The sequence below is a fragment of the Acomys russatus genome, chromosome 26 (assembly GCF_903995435.1).
Source record: "Acomys russatus chromosome 26, mAcoRus1.1, whole genome shotgun sequence".
NCBI lineage: Eukaryota > Metazoa > Chordata > Mammalia > Rodentia > Muridae > Acomys > Acomys russatus.
The window spans coordinates 16,984,721-17,005,201 of NC_067162.1; the positions used below are offsets into that span (position 1 = coordinate 16,984,721).

Genomic DNA, 20,481 nt, shown 5'->3' on the forward strand with positions numbered 1-20,481 from the left:
ACTTTGGCTCCTCATACTTCAGACGTGTGATTTTTGAATTAGTTACATAATATCTGTATGCTCCAGTTTCTCATCTTTTGGGGGTGGTTTATTTTATTTATAGCCGAGTGTGGTAACTCAGCCTTTTAATCTAGCACTTGGGAAACAGAGGTAGGCAGATTTCTTGAGTTCAAGTCCAGACTGATCTATAGAGCAAGTTCTAGAACAGCCAGGGCTACACAGAGAAACTCTTGTCTTGAAAAACAAAACAAAGTAAGAAAGATTTACTTTATTTGCGTGAGTGTCTACCCTTAGAGGTCAGAAGGGGGTTGCATGAGTACTTGGCATCACAGGCATTTGCAAGCCACCTGATATGAGTGCTGAGATCTGAACTTCGGTACTTTGATGGAGCAGTAAGACTCTGAACCACTGAGTTATCCCTCCAGCCTGCTTCCTCATCTTTAAATTATAAAACAGTGAGCTAGAGTATAGTGCTGCATGCTTTTAGTCCTGGCATTTGGGAAGCAGAAGCAGGTGGATTTCTGTGAGTTTGAGGCACCCTGGTCTACACAGAGAGTTCCAGGACAGCCAGGGCCACATAGACCGTGTCTCAGAACACACACATACACACACAGACACACACACACACACACACACACACACACACACACTAGCAATATCATCTATATAATAGATGTTGGGAAAGATTAACAAAAGATTTTAAAGTACTTGGAACTATTAGATTATAGTTAGGTACTCTTTTTCTTTGAGACAGGGTCTAACAATGTAGCTCTGGCTGTTCTGGAATTCATTCTGTAGACTACACTGGCCTCGAACTCAACAGAGATCACCTGCCTCTGCCTTTGACCTATACTTGGGTACTTAATAAATGCCTATATAACTATATATTTTTATAGTAGTATTCTAATATGCAAATGAAAACATACCAGAAGGAAATAGGTTTTTTTCGGGGTAATACATTTGTACTTTCACTTGTATTTTGCCATTTTTGTCATGTGAGAGTATTATCTTCCTAAAAAAACATACTAAGTGTAATATTTTATGAAGTCTTATTAAATTATGTATTTATGAAATGTATCAATTTTTAAAAAAAGATTTATTTATTTTATTTATTATGTATATAGTGTTTTGCCTGCATGTACATCTGCATGCCAAAAGAGGGCACCAGATCTCATTACAGATGGTTGTGAGCCACCGTGTGGTTGCTGGGTATTGAGCTGAGTACCTTTAAAAGAGTAGGCAGTGCTCTTAACCTATGAGCCATCTCTCCAGGCCTGTTTCAATTTAATTTTTTTTTTTTTTTTTTTTTTGAGACAAAAAACCTCACACTTTATGGCCCTGGCTAATCTAGAACTCACTCCATAGACCTTGCTGGCCTTAAACTCACATAGATCCTCCTTCTTCTGCCAACTGAAATATTCCAGTATTTTTACCTGTGAAAATGAGTATACAATGAGACACTTTGGGTTTTGGGGTTTTTTGTTTGTTTTGTTTTGTTTTTGGTTAGACCAGATCTCGTCTTTTACAAGCTGGCCTTGACTTCAAATTTCCTATAGATGACCTTGATCTTCCTGCCTCTATCTCTTGAGTGCTGGGATTTCAGATCTATGACATCACACCTGGCTAATATACCTACTTATGTACCTAGTTAATGATTAGGGGATCAACTCAGGGCCTTGTGCATTATAGGCAAGCACTCTGCCACTGAGTTAAACCATCAGCCCTCTTTAAAAAAAAAATGAGTGCTGTATCTGCATGTACACCAGTCATCCTGCCTGGCCTGGAACCTGGAAGTCAAAGATCTTTCCACTTCTGCCTCCCAAGAGCTAAGATTGAAGGAGTGAGCCACCGTACCTGGCTCAAGGCAGATTCTTACTAAGTTGCTTAGGTTAGCTTTGAACTAACTCTGTAGTGCAGGAAGGCTATAAGTTTACAGTCCTTTGCCTCAGCCTCACATGTATCTGGGATTTAGAAGCCTTTGCTACCAAATCCAGCTTTGTTTTATTTCAAATAACATTTCAGTACACTAGTTTTAAATTTTTATTAGCATATATTAATTATACATAATAGAAAACTTTGTTATAACCTTTTCATACATATAATATATATGCGTATATCATATATATATATATATTTAATGCATATAAAGTATTTTGATCATATTAACATATGCTGTATTAACTTCTTGTCTCCTCCTCTTGGTCCACCTCCTCTTTCCAACCAGTCTCGTTTTTGCTTTTGTTTGTTGTGTGACCTAATGATTTTCATTACAGTTGCTTATAGAAGTGTGGCTGAGGAACTATTTATAGAGACCTGAACACTTTGACAATGGCTATAAACAGTAATGAAAATCTCTCTCCCTCCCCTAGCAACTGCCTATAGGTTCTCAGAAAGGGGCAGAACCTAGTGAACCTTTCCAGCTTCCATGACTGAAAGTTGGTGATGGATCCAATCATATGCAGGTTTAAGAGGTAATCACAGCTGCAGTAGACATAGGCCTTGGAGACAACACCACACAGCACTCTACCCCTTCCTTCCATTGTGACAGTCTTTATGCTGCCGCTTGTGAAATGTTCTCTGAGCTTTGGATTGGCAATACAGATGTCCCATTTAGGGCAGAACATTCAAATTCACTTACTCTCAGCACTTTGACCAGTAGTTAATTGCTGTCCACTGCAAAAATAATGCTTCTCTGACTTAAAGCTGACAGAAGCTACAATCTAATGGCATAACACGATTATTTAGAAGGCAATTTGATAGGCACATCATATCCACTCAGCAAAACAACAGCCTACAACCTTTCCAGCCATAGGCTCTTTTGACAAGGTTTACAGTATCAGATGTGGGGCATCCCAAATCCAGTCAGACAGCTCTGGGTTATCCTCAAAACAGACTTGTCACTGTTGCACCAGTGGCACATCTTGCTGGGTAGATAATAGTTTAGCACACAAGGGTCACAGCTGAGTGAAAACTGTTGATGACAGTTCTCTCCCAGCAGTCTGCATAGCACTTTCTGTGACTGTGAGGCAGACTGTGCACGAAAGAAGCTTCCAGATCAAGTCTCACTTTATGTTTCTATCTTTTGCAACCAGAGCATCAATGCACAGGTTTAGGAATGTCTAAGATGACTGTACCAACGATACACTTACGTAAACTTTAAAGGCACATACCTCGCCTCCATTCCACTTGTTGAGTGTTAGGATTTTGCTCCCTCTACTGGAGGCAGGGTCAAGCATGTTAGAAGGACCCTGGAGAAATTCTCCAATGACAGTTCATCTATTCGGTTTCTTTGTAGTCTTTTACTGGCTTTAATTATTGCTTTGTCCAATGTATGATTAACTTATGAATCATTAAACTTATTTAGTTTCCTGCTTGATTTTGTTTTCTAAGAACGAACATGTTTTGTTGGTTTTTGTATCGTTTTTCAATTCATGATTTTCTAAAGATGTTTCCAGCTTTGAAAGTAGTAACATTTCTCTTTTTAAATTTGCAGGGTCACATAGATGAGTGATGTAGCTTCCTCCATTGCTAGCATATAAACATACAGACATTGAAAATGAATTGTTTTTTTAAAATATTAATTTAAGCTGGGTGTGGTGGCGCATGCCTTTAATCCCAGCATTCGGGAGGCAGGGGCAAGCAGATTGCTGTGAGTTTGAGGCCAGCCTGATCTCCAAAGCAAGTCTAGGACAGCCAAGGCTACACAGAGAAACCCTGTCTCAAAAAATAAAAAACAAACAAAAAATTTATTTATTTATTATGTAAACAATGTTTCTGCTTGCATGTATGCCTGCATGCCAGAAGAGGACATTAGGTCACATTATAGATGGTTGTGAGCCATCATGTGGTTGCTGGGAATTGAACTCGGGACCTCTGGAAGAACAGTCAGTGCTCTTAACCTCTGGGCCATCGCTCCAGCAGCCAAGTGATATTCTTTTAAAACTCCATCTTGGGAGTTGGAGAGCTGGCTCAGTGGTTAAGAGCACTGACTGTTCTTGCAGAGGACCCGAGCATTATTCCCACTGCATACACCGAAGAGCTCACAGCTGCCTATAACTCCAGCTACAGCGGAGTCTTAACGCCTTCTGTCCTCGATATGTGCATATACACACAAATAAATAGTAATAGTAAAGGCCGTTTTTTATTTTTATTTTTTAAATATTTATTTATTTATTGTGTGTACAGTATTCTATTTGCATGTGTGCCTGCATGACAGAAGCGGGACACGCACCAGACCTCATTATAGATGGTTGTGAGGCACCATGTGGTTGCTGGGAATTGAACTCAGGACCTTTGGAAGAGCAGTCAGTGCTCTTAACCCCTGAGCCAGCTCTCCAGCCCCCAAAGGCCATCTTTTAAAAACAACATTTTGCTCTGTATTAATAAGCTGAAAAAGTTTAAAAGCTACTAACTTTTCTCCTTTTATGAATACAATGTCCAAAAATTTACAAAGGGCATTTGGAATGTTTTTTTAATTTTTAAAATTTATGTGTACGGGTGTTATACCTACATATATGTTTGTATATTGCTTGTGTGCTTGGTCCCTAAGGAGGCCAGAACTGGGGATCAGTTCCCTTGGAACTGGAGTTACATATGTTGTGAGTTACATATGTGGGTGAACCCAGGTCTTTTGGAGGAGCAGCTAGTACTCTTAACCATTGAGTGATCTCTCCAGCCCCAGTGTCTTTTTTGTTTGTTTGTTTTGTTATTGTTTTGTTTTTTCAAGATAGGCTTTCTCTGTGTAGCCCTGCTGTCCTGGACCTCACTCTATAGACCAGGCTTGGTATTAATGGAGATCTCTGCCTCCTGAGTGCTTGGATTAAAAGTGTACACTACCATGTCTGGCTTTTCCTCTTTCTTTCTTTCTTTCTTTCTTTCTTTCTTTCTTTCTTTCTTTCTTCTTAAAATCAGGTTTCTTTAGCTCTATCTCTTCAATAATTTTGTTTTGGATTAAACTAGCAAGCAGTATTATAGAAGTTTGGGGACTTAAAGAAATATGAGTGTTTCCTTTATTCTTTTTTTCATAAAAACTAATTCTGAGATAGGCCTGGTGAGATGGTGCAGCAGGTAAAAGCACTTCCTACACATGTCTGTCCACATGAGTTTGAAACAGACTCCAAAAGTTGTTTTCCACGTGTGCTCTATGCTGTACAGCTGTGCACACATACCAACAAGAAAAATAACTTCTGAGCTAAATCCTATATTCTAGATGAGATATTCTTTGAACTACTTTCTGAAAAGTAACTGGTAGCACTTCACTCAAATTTAGAAAACTCAGACGAGAACACTGAATATTTAAAGAGTATTTCTAAGCTTTGCCTCTTCTTCTCCCTCAATGGCGGTCATGTGGACAAATGTCAAAAGCTTATAACAAGGGCTCACTATTTACCTTGGCTTGCCTGGAACTCTGTGTGGACAGGGCTGGTCTCAAATTTATAGTGAGACCTATCTCTGCCTCCCTGGTGCTGGGATTAATGGCTTTGTGCCATTCTGCTTATTTATCGCTTGAAAAGGAGAAAAAAGGTAAGGAAAGAGGCCTGGGTATGGGATAGTAGGAAAGGGGAGAGGAGAAGTCAACTCAAGTGTTTCCCAGTGATTTTTAATTTGTGCATTTTTATTTTATGTACATTGGTGTTTTGACTGCATGTACATCCGTGTGAGGGTGTCAGATCCCTTGGAACAGGAGTTACAGACAGTTGAGAGCTATCATATGAGTGCTGGGGATTGAACTGGGGTCCTCTGGAAGATCAACCAGTACTCTTAACCACTGAGCCATCTCTCCAGCCTCCAAATGAATGTTTACAACATTGTAAGTGGAGAAAATATTCACTTATCTTCATCTTTTGGGAGAGAAGAATTTTGAGAGAGTTAACACTCTTAAAACCTTTTTAAAAAATCTTTTATGACAAATATTTAGTTCTGTTTTATAACAGTCTTTAGTTTTTGTCTTTGCAAAGTGAAAATAACATGTGAGTTAAATTCACTGTACAAGTCCTGTAGCAATGAGATGTAGGGTGGCTTAGCTGCTGTTCAAAACAGGAAATGCTGTTTTAGATGTGCTTATATATGATGCTCTGTTTCCTTTTAAGCTACAGAGATAATTACTACTTAAAAACTGTTAAAAGTTAGGTTGGGTAGCTGATGCAAGACTTTTTTTTTAAGGCAGGGTTTCTCTGTAGAGCCCTAGCTGTGCTTCGATCTCAGGGATCCTTCTGTCTCTACCTCCGTAGTGCTGGGATTTAAAGACATGTGCCACTACACCCAGCCATAAGGCACATTTTTAAGATAATATTTTCAAGATAAATTTAATACAAGGTTGCTATAAATAGTTGAGTTATATAAAAGACAAATATGTAAAAAATATTTGTACATGTGATACTGAGTAGATAGGGGTTATGACTGTGTTTCCTCACTCTGGAGATTAAGGCCAGAAGATAAGGAGCTCATTGCAGGCTTGGTCTATTTAGTGACACCTTGTCTCAAAAAGGGAGAAAGAGGAGAGAGGGGGAGGAAAAGGATGAAATAAGAACTTGTGAAGCTGTTAGGAAAGATAACCACTGTTGACTCTTTGTTATGTAAGTAGCCAGTGGGGTCTGTTGTACCAACAGTTTTGCAATTTTTTAAGGAAACAAAGTTAGAAGCCAAGCCTCATTGTTGACACTTTGTTACATAAGCAACCAGTGAGACAGATCCCCTAGCTGGGTGGGGTCTACCACCCATGTGTGACTGTCTTCTTGCTTCTGCTTCCCAAAGCCTAGGATTAACCAAATAGGTAGGCACCACGGCATCCTGCTAAGAAAGTGTAATAGCTAACAGAATAGTGCTTGGCAAAACATAAGTGCTATACCTAAAATACTTGACACACATTAACACATTGGGCCCTCACACTGAACATTTTATTTTGATTTGATCATTTGCTTTAATTTACATGGGAGGAAACTGAGGTACAGAGAAGATAATGATCATCAAGTTGCATAGTAAGCAGTCACTATTAATTCAACCCCACTTAATTTGATTCCGTTATCACTTTGGGTAAGTATGTTAGTGCTTTATACAATACATCAATCTTATGCTAATTTCCCCTTCCTGTCCCATTCAGAAGTCAACATTACCACTTCTGGGGAGATGACACATTGGGTAAGAGCATTTGCTGTGTGAGCAGAGGACCTGAGTTCAGATCCTCAACACCAGGGGTACTGTGCACTAACTCCTACATTGTGAGGGGCAGCAACAGGAGGATTTGTTGGGACTTGCTGGCCAGCTAGTCCAGTGAAAAGATGCTGAGCTCCAAGTCCATTGAGACACTGTATGGAGGAAATAAGGTGGGGAATGATTAAGGAGGAGGTAATCTAGTATGCTTTGGCCGCTTCCAGGATGTAGGCACACACAGCCATGCCCCAACCCATACTGTTGAGACCCTTCAGTTAATAGCAGACCATGAGTTTCTTCAGGCAATGTTGGTAATAGCTTATCAATTAGCAGAGAGAGAACAATCCCAAAGCAAGACAAACAAAAAACTGAAAAAATTGTATGTAAGATAACAACAACTGTCCCAAAGGTAAACGCAGTATTTGTCTTCAGATGTTTGAAGGATTTTGGAGGCCAGAATGAGACCTCGCAAGCAGAACTGAGATCATATTGTAGTGTGTAGAAGGAGTTTCCAATAATGTCCTTTTACCAAAAGCAGGGAAGTAGAATAATAGCTCAGAATGTTCATAGGAGGAGTTCTGTAATAGATGGGAAATGGGCTAACTTGATAGCTTATTTCAACTCTTAAAATTCTATGACTGTAATTTTCGGACATGTTATAGAATATATCATTTATATTGTCCGTGTAGCTTCTGAGTAGCAATTACAATACTCTAATTCCTTAGTTAAAGAAGGGCAAATTAATCTAGAAGATTTGACAAAAATATCAAAACCAAGCATTAATCCTCTAGCTGTAGGTAAATTCCTGAACAATTTCTATTTTGTGCTTTGGCTTAGTCAATTAAAATTTTTGAAATAGCTGTTTTATAATAAGTAGTGAAATATGACTGACTAGAATTCTCTATTTAACTAAATATTCAGAAAGTATTATGAACGGAAGAAATATTTTACTATGGTGTGGTGGTCCTGATATAGGAAGAAATGTTAAGTGCATAATCATGAAACACTACAGCTTTGAGTTACGCACACCCTGGCTAACTGTGTAAACAGTATTTTGCACATTTACCATACAGAGAGTGATTTATAAATTGTGGAAAAAGGACAGTCTTTGAACAGGTATTTTCCCTTACTTGAATATGTATTTGTATATCTCCAAACTGACTTTTCATGGGTTCTTGGATTTTAGCATTAGACAAGATCTTTCTATAGTCTCATATGCCTAAAGCAAAATGAGCTGGAAAGGCCATGCTTTGCCTATTGGAGCAGTTTCCTATCCTAGGTAAAAGGCTGTAGTATTTAACAGGTGACCAGAAATGAGAGCAATACCACTCTATGGTGAGACCCCCAACCGTAAAATGATTTTGTTGCTACTTCGTAATTGTGACTTTGCTACTGTTCCGAATCATAATGTAAATATATGGTGTGCAGACTGTCTGGTGTGCGACCCCCAGGGGAATCAGACCACACAGGGTGAGAGCTGCTGCTCTCCAGGCTTGCCTATAGCCCAATCTTATGGAGGCATTTTCTCAGTTGAGGTTCCCTCCTCTCAGATGACTATAGGTTGTGTCAAGTTGATATAAAACTATCCAGTAGCACACCTGTAATCCCAGCACTCAGGGCAACAAAGGCAGACAGATCTCTTGTCAGTTCGAGGCTAGCCTGGTCTATAAAGCGAGTCCATGACAGCTAAGGCTACACAGAGAAACCCTGTCTCCAAAGACCAAAACCAACCAAACAAAAAACCTAGCATTCACTAACTTCTTAGAATAATGTTTTGAAAAAAATTTTTGAGTAGGACTCAATATTTAGGTGCCTATAAATACCTGTGAATATGTATGAAGAGAGTTAACAGGATTTCATCAGGGATTGGGATGATGGCTCAGTAGGTAAAAAAACTCTTGATGTGCAGATATGAGAGCTGAGTTCGGGTCCTCAGCATCCATGTTGTCTTTTAAAAAGCTTAGTATGACTATTTTTACCTGTAACCCCAACAGAATCAAGTTTGGCTGGGTTTACTGGCTATCAGCTTTACTGAAAAATGGTGAACTACAAGTTCTGTTGTAAGGGAAGTAGGCAGAGAGTGATAAAGGACACCAGACATATTTCTCTAACCTCTACAAATACATGCAGCACACATTAAAAGAGCCCACCAATGTCTCACAGAACACCAGTCTTTTTGTTTGGTTGCTTGGTTGCTTGGTTTGGTTTTTCAATTCAGGGTTTTTCTGTGTAACCCTTGCTATCCTGGACTCGCTTTGTAGACCAGGTTAGCCTTGACCTCACAGCGAACCACTTGCCTCTGCCTTCCTGAGGGCTGGGATTACAGTGTGTGCCACTGCTCCTGGCTTCCACTTCATTTATAAAGAATGGTAGTTACTATCTTAAACTGATAAACCATAGCAAGGTGATAGCTTATAGCTTAACAAACAAAAACAAAACAAAAAAACCAAAACACTGTCTCACATAGGCAAGCCATGGAGACTAATGATGATGACCCACAAAGGTAAGGAGATAATCCAACCATTCAGGAGGTAAGGACAGGCAAATCTCTGAGTTCAAGACTAGCCCGGTCTATAGAGAGATTTATAGGATAGTCAGGGCTACACAGAGAAACTCTTTCTTGAAAAACCAGACCAGGCTAGTCTTGAACTCACAGAAATCCACCTGCTTCTGTTCTTGAGTGCTGGGATTAAAGATGTATAACACAATACCCAGCTTAACTTATTTTATGTGTTTGCATGAGTACCAGCATGTATGTATGTGTACCGATTTTGTGTGTTTGGTACCCATGGAAGCCAGAAGAGGGTGTTGCGTGTTGGATCTTCTGTAACTGGAGGTAAAGGCAGTTGTGAGCCATCATGAGGGTGCTAGGAACCAAACCCAGGAACTCTACAAACGCAACAAATGCTTTGTTTGTTTGGTTTTTGTTTTTGTTTGTTTTTTGAGACAGGGTCTCTCTCTGTAGCCATGGCTATCCTACAACTTGATCTGTAGACCAAGCTGGCCTCAAACTCAGAGATCCAACTACCTCTCTCCCTCCCATGTGCCGGGATTAAATGCGTATGCCACTGCTGCTGCTGCTGCCGCCGCCGCCGCCGCTGCCACCACTCTGGCACAACAAGTATTCAGCTCCATAACTCATTATTATTATACTGAGAATAACTTCTTGTATTAAAGATGGGTTAATGTGGGGGAAGGAAACAAGATAATTAGAGGGATGTTTGAAGTGAGTTATGGGAAAGGCAAATAAAAGTTTCATTCATTACACAGAGGGAAAAAAAAAAGATGGGTTAATGAATTCATATTGTTTATTGCTTTCAGCAAGAAATGAATTTGATATGATTTTGTGATTTGATGTATTAATACATACTCTTCATTGAGCACATTAAGAAAGTGACACAAACTGTAAATGAGATATATATGGTAAGATATATAGTGTGAGATATATGTTGTTTGTATAATATGCATGGCTTTATTGTAAATTAAAAATTACTAATCTTCTGGCATTGAAGCAAACCTATCTCGACCTATCTCTTTCTTTTTCTTGTTTTGTTCCTTCCTGCCTGCCTGCCTGCCTGCCTTCCCTCCCTCTCCTTTTCCATCTTACAATTCTTTTGCCTTAGCCTCTGAGTGCTCAGACTTTTATTTTTAAAGATAGCTTTGGTATATAGCAGTTGGTAGGGCCGCTAGCTATATATACCAGGCTGGCTACAAACCTGTGACTTTCCTGCCTATGCCTCCAAGTGGTGAGATTATAGATATGTGTCAGCATCCTTAGTTCCCATTTTTGTATAATCATTTATTGATTCTTTGATTTCCTTTATATAAGATCTAGATATATTAATCATAACATATATCACTTGATTTTAACATTGGTTACTATTGTTCTACATGTGTCCAGTTTTCTTGTCATGATAAACTACTTGTTATTTTAGAATATAACTTAAATGTTAATTATGCTGTCCTGGGCTTGCTCTGTTGATCAGACTGGTCCTGAACTCAGAGATCTGCCTGCCTCTGCATCCCTGAGTGCTGGGATCACAGGTGTGCATCCCACACCTGGCTAAGGTTCTAACTTTAACAAGAAAAAAAAAGCAATGTCATTGTTACCTACTAGGGAAACCTAAGTAGGCCAATCACAGGAAAAATTTACATTTTAAATTATAAATATGACATTTTGCCAGGCATGGCCGTGCATACCTTTAACCCCAGCACTCAGGGAATCCTTTCCCTCTTAAAAATTAAGTCTTAGCTGTGTGTGGTATTGTGGCACACATCTATAATTCCAGCTCTGAAGATGTCTAGGCCCCTAGTTAAGGCCAACCTTGACTAAAAATGAGAACTAGAACATCAGCTTACTATCAACAACTAAAATACTATATAAATTATTATATCAAGTTATTATGGGATATTTGCCTTTTATATTTATCTTTTGTGACTGGAGAAATTCATTCATTTGTTCATTCACTCATTTTCTCCCTGGGGATTGAACCAAATGCACCAGGCATGCTAAACAAGTACTGTATCACAAGCTGTAGAAAATTGCAATGTATTAAAAAAGTTGTTTTAGCTTACCTCATTTGAACAAAAGTTGCAGATCTTTAATAAATACTTCCTACATGTAAGGATATTTTTCTACATAATCTCAATGTAGCAAATGGGAAATTAATATGATGAAGGCTGTGGAGAAAAGGAAAACAAACTATAATTAAATATATTTGACAGATTTTTGTTTGTTTGTTTGTTTGTTTGTTTGTTTTCAAGACATGGTTTCTCTGTGTAGCCTTGGCTATCCTGGACACAATTTTTAGACCAGGCTGGCCTCCAATTTACAGCAATTTGCCTGCCCCCTGCCTCCCAAGTGCTGGGATTATATGTGTGAGCCGCTGCACCCAGCTGATTTTGACTGAGGAAGTAGAAATGATAATATTGTGCTTATATTCTTATATACAGTGTTTGAGTAAGGTAGTGGAAACTGCTGAGTATCTTTGTAAGAAAAGCTAGGTGGTTTGAGAATTGTCCTTGATCTGTGACTAGAGCACTAAGGAGAACAAGGGAAGGAAAGAGAACAGCAGGGAATCCAGTGTGTGTGTTTTCCGAGTTAAGTATGGCCTTGCTCATGCTGCTTAGGGTTTGAACTCGTCCCCAGGATCCACACCTTATCTGTTAACCGTGACTACTCTGTCAAAGGATCTAGTTCCAATTTTCAGATGTTAGTGCTCCAATTTAAGCTCAGAATAAAAAGAATTACATATGCATACACCTTCTCAACTAGGTTTCCTATTTCTTTTACCATCTCTTTTACCAGAACTTGGTCTAGTCTCTCTTTGCAGCTCAACCATATTCCATCAATATCTTATTGATACCTACATCTTTGAAATGACATTAGATGGAGTAAAAACTTTCCTCCTAACTTTATTATTACCAATCTGATATTTTGAGAAAACTGCTCACTTTTATTTGTATTTAAGTTGATCCATATAAATTACTATGATTAAATTCTATACCATATTACATAGCTAAAAAGCATGGTCACTTTAAAGAGGCTGCCTTGTCTTCTAATCCATGTTCTCCTACCCAGTAACAATGGGATCTTTAAATTAAATTAAATTTTATTTTATTTTATGTTGTATGAGTGTATTGCCTGAATGTATGTGTGTGTACCATGCGCATTCCTAGTGCCCAGAGGCCAGAAGAGTGCATCAGAACTTTCAGAACTGGAGTTACAAGCTCTTGTGAACTGCTGGGGACTGAACCGGGGTCCTCTGGAGAGTAGCCAGTGAGTGGTAGTGTTTTCAAATGCTTAACCATCTCTGTAGCTCCCCTCAGTGCAATCTGAAGCAGGTCTTTGTGAGAGTGTCCTTGCCTGTAAATGAACAGTTAACAGCACTGCAGAACTAAATGAGATCTGCTTGATATTAACTAGGACAGTGTATACGAACCATTGACAACTGTGAGAATAGTACTCTATGCCAAATACGCAGTAAGGGGGTTTGTTTTGTTTTATTTTTGTTTGGTTGGTTGGTTTTGGTTTTGAGACAGGGTTTCTCTGTGTAATAGCCCTGGCTGTCCTGGACTCCCTTTGTAGACCAGGTTGGCCTCAAACTCACAGAGATCTGCGTGCCTCTGCCTGCCGAGTGCTGGGACTAAAGGGGTGTGCCACCATGCCTGGCTAAGTTTCAGCTCTTATGTCAATACTTTGGTAATTGTATTTATGTCCCTTTTATCCTTTGGTAACAATAGCCACAAGAGTGTCTGCCCTCTTCTGTTTCTGTCTCTTTGCTAGTGCTACTACCTGTTTTCTCCTTCAGGATTAAATTACTTAATAGCCATAAATACTTAGAACAGTGCCTGGCACTAACTAATTATTAAGTGAGACTGGGGCTTCTGCCTTGACACGCCTATTACATGCTGTCCAGATTGATCCTTCTAGAACTGCTTAGAGAGTGCTACATTTCCCTTGTAACCTGTAATTTCCCAAAAGGAACAAAGATAAAACTCTGCATTTTGATACAGATATCAGATTATTTGTGAAGAAGAGTTGTAAAGGGGGCATTAAATAAAAGACAAAGCCTGGCCACTGGTAGGGGACACCTTTGATCCCAGCACTCAGAAGGCAAGAGACAGGCAGATCTCTGAGTTCAAGGCCAACCTAGTCTATAGAGGGAGTTCCAAGACAGCCAGGCCTCCACAGAGTAACCCTGTCTTGAAAAAAAAAAAAAACAAAACAAAAAGATAAATTTAAATTTTGAAGCAGTGATGTTTTAACTATTTAAAGATGCTGCTTACTAAAATAGTCTCCATTTTTAATTGCCCAGAGTTTGTTTAGTTTAGTTTTGTTTTGTTTTATTTTTTGAGACAAGGTTTGTCTCAAACCATGTAACCCTGGCTGTCCTGGAACTCTGTACACCAGGCTGGTGTTGAACTCTGTCTGCCTCTGCTTTCTGAGTACTGGGATTAAAGGCAGCCAATGGCCAGCTAGTTTTCTTTTTTCTTTCTTTCTTTTCTTTTTTTCTTTTTTTAATAGAAAGGAAAGTTTTATCATCATCAAATTCAAGAGTCAGATGTAGGCACATGCCTTTAATCACAGCTCTCCAAGGCAGAGGCATGTGTATCTCTGTGAGTTCCAGGATAGCAGAAGCTGATACTGTCTCAAACAAACAAAAACAAAACAAATTCAAGTCAACTTGTTATTTATTTTTAACAAGATATTAAACTTAGATTTCATCTGTGATAGGCTTTGTTAAAACAGAATATGAAGCGTAAAGGCCAAAAAGATTGAGATTTTTGTCAGAAAACCAGTGTGTTCATGGAGATAATGAAATAGTTTTATTTCTCAATTTGGAAAATAACAGTTGCTTTGTTATTATTGCTTTAAGAAGCTGTGGCAAGAGACTTAGTTTCTAAACAAGTCACTTGTTAAGTGTTCATTTGCATGACCTGCTCTTTAACCCTTTGTTCATTGGCCGCTACTTTTAGTAGTTTAAATATTTTATTAAAATTTTGTTAAGTAAAGTTTTTTTCCCTCCGGTAAAAATTGCATTGAATTAAAAAAAAAAAACTGAGCCACATAAAAAGATTTCTCTGCTGTTTTAGTTCCCAGATGATTTTTTTTTTAAACTATAGTTTTATGAGTATTTTTAGAAAGCTGACTGTAGGAAGTGGCAGGTTGAGAGTTAAAGAGTTACGGAGGGAAGAGCAGTCCACTGGGGGTTAAACTGCAGAGTCTAATGGAATAATAACTGGTAGCACCATCTGCTGGCCTACTTCCGCAGAAGGAGTCAGTATTTTTAACGACATCTCTAATATTCATGCTGATGCATTTTGATGCTTTGTGCATTCATTTCTTTCTGTGCTTTGTTGGAATCTGGCTATCTGCTTACAGCTATTGAGGAAACAGCTTTTAGGCGGGCTTGCAGCCTTTATCACCGCGAAAGAGGATGAACAGTAGATGTAAACTTGCCAGGGCAGGAATGTGTTGATAAATCAAAATGTGTATTTGTGGACGGTTGTGCATCTCATGGTTGCAGCTTCCTAAATAGGCCATTTAGGAATCTTCTTTCAATGCTTTTTTCTTGAGCACTGCCTGGGGTGGTGAAAAAGCAGAGGGCAAGCCTTTGTCTGACGCCAAAAATGTCTTCAGTGAAGAGGCCAAGAGGAAGGGTAAGTGAAAGCCTGAATGAGTGGGAGGAGGAGGGGTTCTTTGGGCTAAAAGGCTAATGGGATTGAATAACCCTCCTCGTTACTGGCTGCTGCTGCGGGAGTCGCGCTGCATCGCCATCTTGAGCTTGGTGCTGTTTTCTCAGCCTTGGTTATTTGTTGTAGTCTGTAGGCCTTAAGGTGGCATTTTAGCGATCCTGCCTAAGCCTTCCTTCCTTTCCCAGTGCTGTAGCACTGCTCGGAAACCTTGATGAGGCAGGTATAGAAAAGATACCCAGTAGAACACTCTGGAATCGGAATGAAAATGTGCTTGGAAATTCCTGTTTTTTCTCTCTGCTGTAGTCAGAGGCATGTTTACGGGTAAGAACATAACAAAACTGCGATCTAAGCCTATATGGATGAATGCGTGTTTAGAGAGAAAATTCTTTTAAAATGCTCTTGGTCTGCTTCCTGTGAGATTGCTAAAATATTAATAATTGTAATATAAAACTGTAGAACTTGTTTCTTTCCCAAATTGTTTGACCAAATTATAACGAAAAAGTCAAAAATTCATGTTTAACTCTTTCGTGGGAAAACTAAAACTTTCTTTGATTTTAGATATGAGAATGCCTGTTTACTAACTACCTAGCTGTGCTGTTGCATTAAAATGGTTTTGTGACTCTTCTTAGTCTTAAAACAGGGTCTTTATTTTCTAAAACTCAATATTAGGAGGAATGATTCTAGGGTACAATAGCTATTTTTCAATTTAATAATAACTTCAGAGTTTTGAAGGAAAGATGAAAGAAAAATGCATACAAAATGCAAATTATAGTTATAAGACACAATTTGAAATAGTTACAGCAGAAAGCCAGAAACCTAAGCATGCTGTAGAAATATCAATAAATCCGTCTCTTCTTCTCCTTTATCTTAAAGTCAGTCGTTGAGCTGTTTACTGTGTACTAACATCCAGAGAAGCAGAATGCCTTACTTTTACCTTTGTTTGCAGCATTCACATATTTGCTTATGTCATTTTAAAAAATATATACTTCAGTGTATTCTATTAAATTTTTTCTGTTTTGGTTTCCCTAGCCTCCATCTTCCAAGAAGAGTGATGGTTCTGGGACATATACTAAGTTGCAGAATACCCAGGTGAGAGTCATGTCTGAGAAGAAGCCAAGAAAGAAGGTGGAATCCGAAAGCAAGCAAGAAAAGGCTAATCGTATAATATCGGAGGCCATAGCGAGAGCAAAGGAGCGTGGGGAGCGTAATATTCCACGGGTAATGAGCCCTGAGAACTTCCCCAGTGCTTCAGTTGAAGGGAAAGAAGAAAAGAGAGGGCGAAGGATGAAATCTAAGCCAAAAGACAGAGACAACAAAAAAACAAAAACTTGCTCTAAGTTGAAAGAGAAGACAAAAATTAGGTAAGTTGATTATTAAATGTAATGTTTTCCAGTTTCAGTTGAAATGCAGCCTGTGTAACCTCTCTGCTTGCTTTTGATTTGAGTGTGATGTATGGACTCCATTAGGAGATTTTTACATTGCTGGCTACCATGTACATTTTATTTCCATTTTCAATGAATGGTGTGATAATCCTAGGTTCTCCCAGATACCACTCTTCTGTTAACATAGCATTTTGTGTGTTTGTAGTAACAAAACAAAACATGCAAAGGAGGGGAATAAAAACCCATATTTTTGTGACAGTTCCAAAGTCACTTTCCTTAAAGACACATTTGAAATTCTTTCAAGGATTCCTTACCTCTTATTGGCATTATAACTCACAGGGTATCTAATTGTTTAAAAGCATAATATAGAAAACTCAGCTACTCAAAAACTCTGGAATGTTGGCCAGCAATTACAATAGGCATTTACTGATTTGCTTTATGTACTAAAAAGGCCAGGTGTTCATGCTTCAAGAGAATCCTGAGAGCAAAGAAATACTTACTAACCCTATTTATTTATTGAATTTTGTTATTACAATTTTTGCAGTGTTAGGGATCAAAACCTCAGTCTGTGTTTTTTATTTTAAAATTTAAAACCAAGGTCTTGTACATGCTAGACAAGCCTCTGTAGCTCACCTTCATTTCCAAGGCCAGTTCTATATATTTTGAACTGACCATTTATACATTCTCAAAACATAAATATATGTATGCTTTGTATGGAAAGCTAAGCTTAGTAATATAAGCCCACCATAGCGGACAGTTGTTCCCATAGGACTATGTAGTCATTTTGAGGCTTTATTTAGAATTTGGCATAAAGGGCTTTATCTAAGGTAACGTGTGTTTTTTGCTGGTTACGTACACAGAGAAGATAGTAAGGAGAATTCCTCTGTGTGGGACTCCTTCTCTTTGCTTAAGTTATTGCTGTATTGCTGTAGAGGTTTATTTTTCATTCTGGTGTATTCAATAATTACAGTCTGTTCGTGGTATAACATTCAGCAAATAATATTATTTATTGTACAATTTGCAGACAACTGAAGTGAAATTCAAAGTTAAATTTTTACTCCTTTGTTTACTTAAAAAATGTCCTTATGTCAGCAGTCTTCATAGCCAGCATAAATTGTGCTGAGATTCTCTTTTTAGGTTTATTTATTTATTTTCTGTGTGTGCCTGACTGTATGTATGTATAGTCAGTTATGAGCCTCCATGTAGATCCTGGGAACTGAGCCCAGGTCATCTATAAGAGAAATAAATACTATTAACCACTGAGCTACTCTCCAGCCCTTATTTATTCATTAAAAACAAGGTTTGATACTGTAGCCCTGTGAGGTGCACGGGGAGTCTACAAGTAGCATATTGGTTAAAAAAAAACAAAACAAAAAAATAACCAAGGTTTTGTTAATTTGTTTTGAATGAAATACCTGTTTTTCCAAAATTACATTTATTTTTTAACTTAATAAACCTATATGTCACCTTGCACCATACTAAAAGTTAATATTGTTAAGACTTTCTTAATTTCAGTTTGTCCAGAGATATGGACAGAGAAATGTAGTATTTAGAAAGATAACTTTGAAAACAGCGATACTGAAATTTGTGGATAAGCTTCAAAAGCTCTAGTAGTAACTGTTACTCGGTCTAAGTCTGAGGGTGAAGGAGACTAAGCATCTAGAGACAAATAATACCAGACCTGAATTTGACTTAAGAGAAAAATTCTAGGTAGAAAAAGTAAAAATAGAAATAAAGTCAAAGAGGAACATGGATTTTGAAAATGTGAATTAGTATTGTTAGAAATAGTAATGTTGCCATGGGCTGTTTGGAAGGGACTGGGGTTTTTGTTGTTCCTTTTCATTTCCATTCTATATTTTGAGACTGGCCTGGAACCCATTATATAGAGCAGGCTGGCCTCCTGGAACCCATTATGTAGAGCAGGCTGGCCTCACATTCAGTGTGGTCTTTCTGCTTCTGCCGCCTCAGATCTAGGATTATAGGCAAGCACTGTGGCTGGCTTTGGCTCATTTTTTAAGAGGTGTTTTTTTTTTTTTTTAAAGTAAGTAAATTATTTAAAATTAAATATAGTACTATATCACCAATTGCTTTAATGCTTTCCCCCCTTCTTTCTCTCCCCTGCCCCTCAAGTATACCAATCTCTAGTAAGCAGAAAAAAGTATTTGGAGACAATTGTGCTGAAAGTGTTAGGTGGTTTTTGGTTTTTGTTTGTTTGTTTTGTATTTTGCTTTTCTTTCTGTCTTGGTTAAATACATGTCAAGATACTAAGTAGTTGCTACAAGGAAAAACTTGAGAACATACAGCTCTGTAACAGTTTATTGTCAGACTGGACATTAGCACAAGGCATTGCATTTGGTAGGCAAGCACTCCACCACTAAGCTAGATTCCTATACCTCGACTCTTTTGATAGAGGAATTGGTAAGTTGCAGGCAAGTAAGGAAAATTGAATTTTACCTGCTTATTATGACATTGTTATAATAGATACATTATCTTGATTATCTTTATCACACAGAGATTTAAAAAATACTGTTTATGTCAGAAAACATAGAATAAACTACTTTAAATTACATTTGCATGTATGTACATTCATACTCCCGTGTGCATGTGTGCACATGTATGTGTGTGTGTGTGTGTGTGTGTGTGTTGCATGCATGCGCAAACATGCAGAGAAGTTAGAGGACAACTTGTGAGTATCCTCTCTCTCTCTCCTCATCAGGTCATTCATGCTTGGTGGCAAGCAGTTTTACCCACTGAACCATGTCACCAACATGAAATAAAATATATGAGTGTGGAATGCAGAGCTCCTCTGTTATCCAATTAAAATATTTCATTAGTATGCCTTCTAATAAGGTGGTGACATGATTTATTGTTTTGAACTTGCTCCGTTCTTTATTCTGTTATTTATTGCAGGGCTTGAGGCCAAACTCAGATCCTTTGCATGCTAGGCAAGCACTCTCCCACTCAGCTGCTTTCCCAGCGCTACTTTTGTTGGTGTTGTTGGGTTTGTCTGCTGTTTTTGGAGTGGTGGCTTTTTGTTTTTGTTTTTGTTTTTGTTTTTGTTTTTTTTTTTGAGATAAGATGTTACTGGGTAGCCCTGGTTGACCGAGAACACAGAAATCAGACAGCCTCACATCTCAAGTACTGGTCTTAGAGGGTTGCGGCACCATGCCCAACTCCTAGCCCCTTAAAAAAAATTGTTATGTGAGGAGTCATTTAAGTAAAATCAGTTTATGTCATTTTAAGTAGCATTTAATGATATGTGAATATCATAAAATTACTTTAAAAAATGAGATTTCCTGTGCATTTTAGAATTATTCTATTAGTACCAAATTATTGACACCAATAATTTTAAAGACAATACATGCTTCATTTTAACATCTTTTCATCCCTCTCAACACCCAATGTTAAGTATACATTTAACAAGTAGATCTGGAGGCTGGAGAGATGACTCAGTGCTTAAGCTTGGGTACTACTCTTACAGAAGATGCAAGTGCAGTTCCCAGCACCCACTTCAGGAGGCTCACAGCTGCTTGTAAATCTAGCTCGGGTGGATCCAGTGCCCTCTTCTGGCCTCCGTGGTCACAGCACTCATGGATCACACATGTAACTGAAAAATAATATAAATCTTTAAAAAAGCACATCTGTAAGCCATTACTTATTGATGATGGCCAGTCAGAATTGGTATTTATTTAACCCATAGATGTGATTCTTAGGTAAACCAGGAATATTAATCTGAAGGAAAAAAAATCAT

The 20,481-nt window shown here is 38.3% G+C and overlaps 1 protein-coding gene across 1 annotated transcript in view; it reads left to right on the plus strand.

Moving 5' to 3' along the window:
* Chd9 (chromodomain helicase DNA binding protein 9) overlaps positions 1 to 20,481 on the plus strand; it is a 169,260-nt gene that overhangs the window by 57,336 nt on the left and 91,443 nt on the right. The window contains exon 4 of the mRNA XM_051168827.1: positions 16,378 to 16,709. Within this exon, the coding sequence (XP_051024784.1) occupies positions 16,378 to 16,709 (332 nt within the window). The remainder of the gene's footprint in view (positions 1 to 16,377; positions 16,710 to 20,481) is intronic.